Below are 12,331 nucleotides of genomic sequence, written 5' to 3'. Positions count from 1 at the left end.
CAACAATAGAAACAGAACAACATATTTTTAAATCATGACATCACACCTATGAACACAAAGAGAAGGCTAACAAGATCTTAGCACAACAAATCCATAAGCAGGAAGTTCACAATGCAATATCAATAATCACCAACACAGACAGAGATAAAATCATTGACCATAAAAATTTAATATACATATTTAGAGACTACTACAAGTCCTTATATTCTACTCAAGTTTAAAGAACACAGGACACAATTGAATGTGTTTTTACATTACAGATACCACAGCTAGATAATCTAAGCGCAGAGGAATTAGATAAACTTATGACACTACAACAACAACAACAACAACAATGTTTATTTATATAGCACATTTTCATACAAAACAATGTAGCTCAAAGTGCTACCAGAATTATTCGATGCTCTAAACTCACTTCAGAGTGGGAAAGCACAAGGTCCTGATTGTTACCCTGCTGAATTTTATAAAAAATAATTCTCCCGTTTATAGAAGCCAGAAACAAAGAAAAGTGAAAAAGAAAGAAAAATAAGGATTTATTACAATGTGCATCATATAGACCAGTCTCACTTCTGAATTATGATGTTACGATACTCTCTAAAGCCCTAGCTAGAAGGATTGAGAAAGTGCTTTCTTCACTAATATCACAAGATCAACCTTTATTAAAGGTAGACATAGACGTAGATGTATTTAGTCTAACACTCCGGAGATCATATTATCTTTGGATGCAGAAAAAGCATTTGATATGGTTGAATCGGATTGTCTGTTCACCACCATAAATTTGGGTTTGGCCAAAACATATATGCATGGATCAAACTACTGTATACCAGTCCAGAAGCTTCAGTTTGGCATTATTAAAATCACTTATTAAAGCTAATTTTATTCAACTTCCTTAACTTGACTTGATTATTATTTTTCTATGCTCTTTTGGCAAATTTGGCATACTTTCCACTGCCAACAGCATTATTTCAGACTACTTCAAACTAGAACACGGTACTAGAAAAGAATGCCCCTTGTCACTATTGCTATTTGCAATCACCATTGAGCCATTGGCCATTCACTTTTGAAATGCATCAGAGATAAAAGGGATTTTCAGAGAGAAAGACTCATCAAAATCAAAAGTGAAAAAAACAGCACAAGCACAAAATACAGAAAAGTCAGTGAAAAAAATCAAATAATGCTATATATACAGGAATGTTAGAAAATGATTACTGTATCACAATCGCTCAGCTGCCTTCTCTCTCCTACGCCAGCTGGTCAAAAGATGACCCCTGCTGGGTACTTCTCAGTTTTATCTGTTGAGCTGAACAACCTGGCCAATCATTAACTCCGGCCTGACACCAATCTGCCAGCGATGCGCTTGTAACCTTCCACCCCCGATACCCTTGATCTAGGCAAACGTCTTCCTATATCTTGTTTGTACGTGCATTTGTTGCTGTTGGCACACATATTCTCACCTGCATGCACCTCCAACTTCAGGCAGCATTCATTTGCTTTCATTTTACTCTGCATGTCTGGCTTATATGTCTCACTTTTCATCCAGTTACTCTGCCATGTCTCCTACAACCACACAGATGTCCTTCCCCAGTATGGCATGAAGTAACACTGGGAAGTTGGCATGATGGCATTTGTGTATTAATGTGAATGACAGGCCTCCTCATCCACGACAAAACTGCCAACAACGTTTTCACCCGTGGCATGCCTTAATACCACCACCACAACAAAGCAGATGCTTTTATTCACAGGGACTTTTAAAAGAGGTCAATACAATCAAGTAAATATCAGTCTGGCGAATGTTTGGGAACAAGTGCTATAGTACAAGACATGGTTACAAATTAATCATCACAAGTAAAGAGTACAGAACAAAATAAAGGTGACTTACAATTCCTAGGTTACAGGAACCTAACAAACCCATCAATAGACAGAAAGTCACCAAACTGTGGAATCTACAAGCATTTCTTGAACATATTGAAGGAACTGGCAGTTCAAAGAAAGGTAGGCAGCTCCTTTCACTAGCTAGGAGCTACAATGAAAAGTCTGGATTAACATTTGATGCCACACATAGCATCATCAGATTGCTTACATCAGCAGATCTAAGTGGGCAAGAAGGAGCATAGGATCTCTTGTATAAAGGTACCGACCTGTTAACTACCCTGTCGGCAAGCATCTTGGATTTGAAATTAATACAAGCTGTTACAGAGAACCAATGAAGCCATCTGAAAAGAGGAGTGACATTTGCCCGCCTTGGCTGGTTGAGCAACAGATATTCCACCACATTTTGAATCATCTAAAGTGGTGTGGTGACACATGCCGATGTTCCTGCCAGCAGAGAGTTGTAGCAAGCCAAACGTGACAAGACCAAAGTATGGGCAAGGGGTTGTGGTGTCAGATACAGTCTAATTATGCAGATGTTGTATATAATGGAACTGCCAAGACTGTAGCAACATCATTCCTGAAGGATAGTGTTGTGGCGAAAAATATATCATCAGAAGGCTTTTTACCTAAAAATAAAGGCTATTAGGACTCGAGATAGACAGACAGAGTTTTAAGGATTTATTGCAATAAATCAACCACACGGACTCAATCCATTTCAGCCGAATGAGATTGAGCACTGATCATTACAGCAATTGAAGTTTTTATAACAATTTCTTATCATTTTGGCTGCGTTCGATTAGCTAATTCTGAACCTGGTTTTACTGTCCATTATTCCTCTTGGTGTCTGTTCGGCTTATTTTGATTGGTCTAAGACTGGATGGATGGCTACCTCTCACCATCTTTGGACTTTTTCTTATGTCATTTCCTATCTTTTTTGACCTCGCTCGAATAAGCTCCCTCATCCATCTTCTCTGACTCCCTTCTACTCCTGTCCGGCCAAACCTTGAGTTTCCATGGAAACCCTTATCATCTTCTTACTATTTCTATCACTGGCCCCCTCATGGAATTTATTATCTTTCTATGCTGTTCCCATTTTCTCTAACTGGCCAAGGCTTCAATTCCATACATGGGTTTCCTCTCATCGTTTTCTTTCTTAAGCCTTCCAAACTTTTTACAATAGTGACCTGAAGCTTAAGCTTTAATTAAAAAGAAGTATAGTATGTGCTTTCATTTGATCATTGCTTGGCATGCTTGATTTGTCTAAATTTCTACACTAAAGTTAATTGCTAATATATTTCTTATAGTATTTTTCCTAATACCTGAATTTACTAAGATTTTCTCTTCATGTATTATGTCAGTGTGACCCTGCTTACAGCAAACGCCTTTTGTTGCCTTTCTGCTGATTCATCAGCCCAGCTGCTTTCAGAGGCATCTTCTCTATGTTATCTCTTCCTAGCCTTGAATCACAGCTGTTCTCAAACTCTTATCTTGTCCAAAGCTAGTCTAGGTGTATCAATTTTGCTGTTCTTTTCTTACTTTGGACATTTTAATGTAAGCCTAAAAAATAATGCAATATAACTGTTTTTTTAGTTAACTATTTGCTAGACCTATCTTATTTGCTTAACATTCTATTTTATGCTTAATCTTAATATTTTAGAAGCTTTTAATTACTTTTTATGGCTTTATATGTTAATTTGCTATCCTCTCATGCTAATATAAAACATTTTCCTTCAACAATAGCTGATCATCCATTACTACCCCAAGGTTGCGGGTATTAGGGATAATGGGTCAAGCTAATCAACTGCCAAACTAACGCACAAGATTTTGGGATGTGTGAGGAAAACCCACTGCACGCCCAACCTACCTGGAAAGGGGTCTCTCTTTGAACTGCCTTTCCAGAGGTTTCGTCCATTTTTTCCCTACTGGGGTTTTTTTGGGAGTTTTTTCTTGTCTTCTTAGAGAGTCAAGGCTGGGGGGCTGTCAAGAGGCAGGGCCTGTTAAAGCCCATTGTTGCACTCCTTGTGTGATTTTGGGTTATACAAAAATAAATTGTATTATATTGTATTGTATTGTAAAACAGGAGCATCCAGGAAAAAATCCTATGGAAAAGTGCACAATGTCCTTACAGATAACAACAGGATGCAGAATTCAGTCCTAGAATATCTGGTCTGTGTAACACTGTGGCACTATAATGGATAAACTGATACATTTACATTAAAAAGGGAAATAACAGGGTAGCTTATAGATGTTAATTTCAAAAACATTATTCAACAAGTGCAATGAAGAAGCATGCTTAAAAGTGAATGTCACACAGATATTATTGTTTTGATCTCATATGGAGCAAGTTATGGAATTGAGTGGTCGGGCAAACTATTTGAATGGAAATTGATGAGCCACTTTGGGTTCATATAGTTGGCTCTACTATGGGATGACTTCTACTTGTTCTTTGTCATTTGGATTGTCTCTGCTGAGCCATGTTATTCTTTGCCCATTTAAATTTATTCCATTTCCCTTTGACTTAGCAGTGAAACGTATGCCAATCTTACCAAAGGAGCATAGAAAAATGATAATCAAATCAAGTTAAGGAAGTTGAATAAAATTAGCTTTAATAAATGATTTCAAATAAGATAAGTAGTAACTGTAACCTTACAAAATCACGCTTGAGTTCCTTTGACAGAAATTGTCTTGTACTTTAGGCCAAAAATAACTTTTAATATTGAAGAAATTCTGCACTGAGCAAATTTGTTTGTAGGTTATTACAAATAAAGGAAGTATGAGACATTCATAGAGGAAACTAAAATGGAAAATCACTAAATAGGTACGGTGACCGCATTCAATGAAGGGAGAAAACTTAATGGAAGACTGACCTCATCGACAAATTGAAAGGAGAGAACTGCTGATCTGCTATTTATTTATTTATTTATTTATTTATTTATTTATCTATTTTCTTGTTCTGATGATTGATTACTGATGAAACATTAGCTATACCTACTTCACCTGGACACACGATACACTGGTTATAATGATGCAGTCATTTGCTGAAGTATTTGCTAAATAAACACAATTAAAAATAAAAAAAAGTTTAGTTCCTTTTAAAATCTGTTATTTTTTAATTTCTCTGGTGCTGATAAACTATATGGACTATAATTAATTAATTAATTAATTAAAATTGTATTAAACAACTTAAATGTTGGGTTTTTGTATGAAATGTTCCATGAAGTTAAATAACGTGACAACTGGTACTTTGACTACTGGGGACAAGGAACACTGGTGACAGTGACATCTGGTAAGTTTTTTTATGCTTTCTGCCTTTTACATATTTTATCTGACTCCTAATTTTGTACAATTAACTCATTATTGTAGTTAACATGTACTTTTACTTGTTCAATGTGAACAATTTATTTTTGTAATGTTAAGGGAATTTTCTCTCAAACTTTGCCCCAAACTTTCACACAGTACAGTATAGTCATTTGTTTAATAATGGCAGCTATGTAGCAGAGTAAACTTTTCAAATAGCCCACTGTGAACAATCAATAAACAAATAAAGAGATGTGAACTTCCTTTGAGTATATGTACGTTGTATTATCCCCGGTTCACTTGTCTGAATTTGCTAAAATATTTACTAAAATTCTGCAAACGCAATAATGTCAGGTTTTTGTATGAAATGTTCCATGAGGTTAAATAATGTGACAACGATTACTTCGACTACTGGGGACAAGGAACACTGGTGACTGTGACATCTGGTAAGATTTTAAAAATATTTTGTAACTATTAAAGCCTGCATTTAAAGCACAGTTTTCTTCTACTGTGTGCTCGAAGTTTTAGCTTAGCAACAATTCTATGATTGTAACTTGTGCATTTTAACTTTACTGGTTTTTATTTCTACTCCAAATCAAACAAACCCCATATTACTGGGACTTGGGACAAGAAAATAAATGAATAGTTTAATGAATGTAGAAAATGAACCGTTTCGTCGCAGTTAATCTGGTGGAACTTTTCACTGCCCAGAGTCGCGTTTTAGTATGGAATAGTAGGTTAAGTAGTGCGCCGTGACTACTACAACTACTTCGACTACTGGGGGCAAGGGACGATGGTGACTGTGACATCAGGTAAGATTTTTAAAGTATTATATAACTATAAAGCACAGTTTTCTTCTACTGTAAGCTCGACGTTTTAGCCATTCGTATTCAAAGCAACAACTCTTAAGACTGAAACTTGTGCAATTTAACTTTGTTTTTTTATTTCTACTCCAAATTAACCCATTCAGTATTACTGGGGCTTGGGGCAAGAAAGTATAAGGAATATTTTATTGACGTGTCCACGTAGATAAAAACCGCTTTTGTCGCCGTTCATCTGGCGGAACTTTTGCTGCCTAGAAGTCGCATTTTTGTATGGAATAGTAGGTTAAGTAGTGCGCCGTGACTACTACGGCTACTTCGACTACTGGGGACAAGGGACGATGGTGACTGTGACATCAGGTAAGTGAAAACTGATCATGTTACCGTGACAAGTTAATTAAAATGTTTATCAACTATATTTTATTTCAAAGACAGAAAAATGTTGAGCAAGTGAACAGATTATTCAAAGCGACAAGTTATTCAGGCAACAAAATAACGCTAATGAATGAATTCCAAATAGTTCAAAGTAGAATGTTTATAATTCGGACAATCGGGACATTACAGTAGTTTAATTCATTAAAAAGAAAAGGTAACTCAAATGAGTCGTCCTCCGATACAGAACACCGCTCAGCGCCCTCCGATAGTATTTACAGCTACTTTCTCTGTTTGATTGATTGCCCATCTTAACAGAACGATTATAATAAACAGCTTTTCGTTAGCTTTTTCTCAAATCTAAATAAATTACATTACTCCGGTGTGGAGAGACTGAAGTTTGTCTCTGTGCGCACCGGTGTTCAAGTTTTTTGCATTGCTCCTTTGGCTAACATTTCAATGTGACTACTACGCCTTCGACTACTGGGGACAAGGCACCATGGTGACAGTCACATCAGGTAAGAAAAAAAAACGACTAAAGTTTTCAGATTATTATTGCATTTCAGCACTTACGGAGTAGATAGCAAAAGCATAATATGCCTATAAGAGTCAACGGGCTATAATATCCACCTTTAACCAAATACACAAGAAGCCCTATTTATTTTACCGTAATGTAATTAACATGGCATTTCACGAAATACATATTGTGCATTGACGTTCTTTATACTGTCCAATAAATAGCCATTTAAAAAATCACTTATATGGCCCACAAGCAAGAGGTAATTCGAGTAGTTCCTGCTCAAATGTGCACACACGTTCATGTTAACTTACTCATACAGTATAAGCGTCACTGTACAAATTACCTCAGCCGATATGTTCTTGTAAAAGCAATCTGACAAATATTACACTGTGACTACGGTGCTTTTGATTACTGGGGACAAGGCACCATGGTGACAGTCACATCAGGTAAGAAAAATAGAATATTTGTGCAGCTCCGTTTATTTTTTGTTATCCAACATTTTCAGATCAGACGAGAATATCGCCATATTTTGCGAGCCGATCAAGGCGCATAGCCTGATAGGTAATGGCATTTTCTGCTTTGCAGTTATTTCAGGGTAATTAAATAATCGTGAATTGATGTGTGATTAAAGGGTGTTTTACAATGTAATATGTTCCATATGCTCGCTAAACCGCTGCTTAAATGAGTAAAAATCACTTGCAAGACGAGTTACTCGCAGTTACGTGGTCAGCTGTGTCAATACGTTTATGTTAACTTAAATAAAGAATTTCAGGATCGATGTATACAATTTCTCAGTTGATAAGTTATTGTATCAGCAATAAAACAAACAATACACCGTGACTACTACTACCATTTCGATTACTGGGGACAAGGCACCATGGTGACAGTCACATCAGGTAAGGAAAAATTATGAATGCTGTTCACGTTATTTTAAGGCATTAGTTCCTAAATGCATGCTTCTGTGCAGTAAATTGTGATTTTGATCAAGTAACTTCTATGTTTTACACGCTTTTTACTAATTCGAGTTATTTCTGTTCAAATGTGAACACACGTTTATGTTAACTTAAGCTAACAGTTTCAGGATCGCTGTGCAAAATTATTTTGTCAAAGTTACTGTAACAGAGATTTGGCAAACATTACACCGTGACTACGATATTTTCTACGACTGGGGACAAGGCACCACGGTGACAGTCTCATCAGGTAAGAAAAGTGTATTTGTGCAGCTCCGTTTATTTTTGTGTTATTCAACCTTTACGGATCAGATAAGAAAATCGCCATATTTTGTTAGTCAATTAGCCCTCTAGGTATGATATCTGTTTTCTGTTTTTAACACAGTATTCCGAGTTTACCTGTTATTTTAGGGCAATTAAAAATCGTGAAGGTACATATGATTACAGGGGGGTTCGCAAAATAATTACGTTAGTAATACATGTTCCAACGATCGCAATAAACTGCTGTTTAAAATTAATAATCACTTGCATGACGTACAGTTACTCGCAATGTAATTGAAGTGATTTGTGCTCAAATGTGTCCGTATGTTCCTGTTATCTTAAATTAACAATTTCAGGATCGCTGTGTATAATTTCTCAGTCGATACGTTATTGTATCGGCAATAAAACAAACATGACACCGTGACTACTACGGCTTCGATTACTGGGGACAAGGCACCATGGTGACAGTCACATCAGGTAAGAAAAAAGTAATATTAATGCTGTTCAAGTTGTTTTAAAGCATAATGGCATAATGGAGTATGAAAAGCTCAAGTTCGCTGTCTTTTTGGCGTATTTACTGAACAGCGCCCTGTCCGCTTGCTGCTTTTCACTCCGCACTCACGAGGCAGTGACACGATGAACGCAGGGTTTCATGAAATAAATAATGAAGTTCCTAAATGCACGGTGCTTATGCTGTGCTGTGAATGTGCGATTTTGAAAAAATAACTTATATGATTTACACGCGTTAACTAATTCGAGTGATTTCTGTTCAAACGTGCACGTTGATGTTAACTTGAAGGAACAATTTTAGGATTGCTGAATTTTCAAAATTCTTAGTCAATGTTATTGTAATAGCAATTTGACAAACATGACACCGTGACTACAACGCTTTCGACTACTGGGGACAAGGCACCATGGTGACAGTCACATCAGGTAAGAAAATATATATATATTCACGCTGTTTAATGTATTTAGCTATAATAATCAGTAGTTATGGGGTATGAAAAGCTCGCTATTTTGCTACCTATTAGTCAGAATGCAGGGTATGTCATCCACTAGCGGCGTGTAATCCATGCAGTGCACGACATTACCGTTTATTTTGCAGGTGTTTCATAAAATAAATGCGCAAGCTTGTAAATACATGCTTCTTATACTGACCTAAACACGGAAAAGTAAAAATAATGTGTATGATTTACACACGTAGATGTTAACTTAATGAAGAATTTCAGGATCGCTGTACAAAATTCTTAAGTGTTATTGTAATAGCAATTTGGCAAACAATACACCGTGACTACGATGCTTTTGATTACTGGGGACAAGGCACCATGGTGACAGTCACATCAGGTAAGAAAAAAAATAATATTCATGCTGTTGAGTAATTGAATTGTGCTGTTCTTCCTTTATGGAGCAGATAGGAAAAGAACCACATTTTGATTGCCATAAAGCGGTGTGATATCCGTTTGCTGTACCGCAGTTCCTAGTTATCTTACGGTAATTATAATTGCCAATTTATAATTAAAATGAGAGTTTACAAAAAAAAAAAGTAATACTTAGGTTCGTAGTTCCCTTACGATCTTCATAAATCGATGTTTAAAAAGCGCAGTGGAATGACTTTCAGGGAAAATTCAATTGCAGGGGTTTCTGCTTAATTATATGTCAACTTATGTTAACTTAAGTGATCAATTTCAGAATGGCATGTGCCAAATTCCTCGGCTGTCAAATTATTGTATGAGCCACTTGATAAACATTGCACTGTGACTTCGCTTACTGGGGACAAGGGACCCAAGTCACTGTAACCTCAGGTAAGAATTTATTGTACATAATCTTCTTGGATGAACATTGAAATAAAATGCTAACAATTCTGAATGATCAGATGAAAACTGAAGTAATGACCCCAGTCTATAATTAAACTATACGTGCGTTTGTCTGTTCTGTAACTCTTTGCAGGATTTGCTTTTACAAAATATCGATGCACTTTGGCTGCTTCTGGCTACAAAGGTGTCTAATATTTAAGAAGAGACTTTAGAGAATATATTAAATGCGTGCTTAGTGATCAAATGAGCATAGTCGTAAATCGATATTTATTAAAGCTGTAATATTTCATTGACCTAACAGTAGAAATATACTGTAGTTCAACATAATATCGTGCTAGGCAGGGTATAATTAATAAAGACATCACATTCCCAGTCTGGCCATTTGGCCACTCTGAGCTACAGTTACACACGATGGCCAGGTGTGCGGTGCGGCATTGACTTATTTATTGTACGACAAATGTTTAAAACTCGCTCGCCGTGACTACTTCGACTACTGGGGCCAAGGCACCATGGTCACCGTCACTTCTGGTAAGAAATATTTTATTTACTTTTGTAACTGCTAAATTATTTTCTTGAATTTGATGGTGTATCTGATGTATGCTTTCTTTGGCTGTGATAACAAGCATAGCAGGTGCTTCGATTTTTTAAAAAGTGAGCCCAGACTTCACGAGAGCCTTTGAGGACAGCTCGGGCTGTTACGTGTGCCGTTTTTCTCTTAAATACGTGAAATACGATGTTTTAATAAAAACAAATTGAAAATGTGCAGCGGAATGCTTTAAAAGCATGCTTTAGTGTTACTGCATATACTATAGCCTAAAAATTACAGCTTAGGTTGTCTGCGCTAATGCTTAACGGCTTTCAGCCATGAAAACCAATTTTCATACCATTTTTATAGGTCTTATACTTTTCAGAGCATAGTCATTCAAATACAGATGTAAGGTTTAATATGAAAAATTCAGCTTTCAACTCAAAATAGTGCTGTTACTAAAAAGAAAAAAATGTATAGCGTCTTTTTCAAATATACAGAATATTAAGTGTTGAGTGTTTTGCGTTAAAATTATGTAAAGCCCGATAGACACAAATCTAATATTAATAACACGTTATTTCTTTATAACGATGTATTTTTTTTTTATAAACTAAACCATCAAACCATCAAAATAAACCATCAAATTTTGCCGATTTGCTTTGCTAACGTTTAGCGGCTAACAGACGTTGCAACCGCTTCAGTTGCCCAACGAACAATTAATTTTCGCTAAATAGCTACCCTCTCCCTTGTGTTGCTTTAACACATATATTCTTCCTAGATTAATAAAACAAAATATTATTTCACAAATGAAAGTTTTTAAACTGGTGAAATCAGTCCACCATCGCTTGTTTCCAAATCGTGAACTTTCAAGAGAAGAACACGCACAATGGACGATATTTCACTTGAGATAAAGCGAGGTTTGTACAGATCGCCGGCAAAGGTTCACAATGCTGTGTAAACTGGGTTATGGATTACTGGGGACAAGGGACGATGGTCACAGTGACTTCTGGTAAGTCGTTTTTAAATGTGCTTTTATATCTCAGAATGCTCTTCATTTTATTTCAAGGACCTTTGATCTTTCTGTGATGAAATGTTGCCCATTGTTGGTTTAATGTGTAATTATAGTAAAGCTGGTAAAATTCAAGCTTCTGAATCAGTGGGCTGTGTAGTGTAGTTAATAGATTATATCGGCCACGATAACTAAATTATTTAAGTAAAGAATAAAATACGATAATCACAGCAATTTTAAATCGTGAAATGTTAAAAGATAACCACTCGCTGATCTGTCTTGTTTTCATAATGTCTTTAATCATGTACTTCGAAAAAAGATATTAAAATTGAACCAAACTAATGTATTTTGTTTAAATTCATAATTCGGTTATGGTTTTAATTAAATTCTTAAACTCTTCATGGTCACACATCAGTAAATTGTCTTTGTGTAATATTCACCAAAAAGATCACTAATCCTTGTTAAAATTACATTTTCATAGTTCTTAATGTTGATGTAACATCATTCCGATTGTTTTGCTTCTGTTCTATGCCTTTAACATACCTCAACATGTTTTCGAACTATTATCTCTAATAATTCTTACTAAAACGCTCCCAATTTTCTCTATAATTGCTCATTTTTGCAGTCCATGAATAATAGTTTGAAATATAGTATATAGGTGTGCTTCATATAATGGATTGACAGTATTAAGTTTAACTAACAATCACACGCGATTTTAGCCGAGTTGTTAAGTTTGGCTTTTCTGAAGTAAACGAATTCTCGCAGTTTGGCGGACTGAATGCGGCTGACCAGAGGCACTGAGAACTTAGTAGAAGCCCACATTAATAAGTGTATATATTACATATATACTGTGTATGCTGCAAGGCGCTTCTCTGCTTATTGTGTTTAT

At 36.0% G+C, this 12,331-nt stretch overlaps 1 gene segment (V, D, J or C); it reads left to right on the top strand.

Moving 5' to 3' along the window:
- Positions 1 to 12,331, top strand: part of LOC120523672 — an 826,057-nt gene that overhangs the window by 804,524 nt on the left and 9,202 nt on the right. The window contains 1 exon segment of the C gene segment in view: positions 11,392 to 11,442. Within this exon segment, the coding sequence occupies positions 11,392 to 11,442 (51 nt within the window).

Source organism: Polypterus senegalus, chromosome 1, assembly GCF_016835505.1.
Source record: "Polypterus senegalus isolate Bchr_013 chromosome 1, ASM1683550v1, whole genome shotgun sequence".
In the NCBI taxonomy this organism is placed as follows: domain Eukaryota; kingdom Metazoa; phylum Chordata; class Cladistia; order Polypteriformes; family Polypteridae; genus Polypterus; species Polypterus senegalus.
This window is presented reverse-complemented; position numbering and strand designations above follow the sequence as displayed.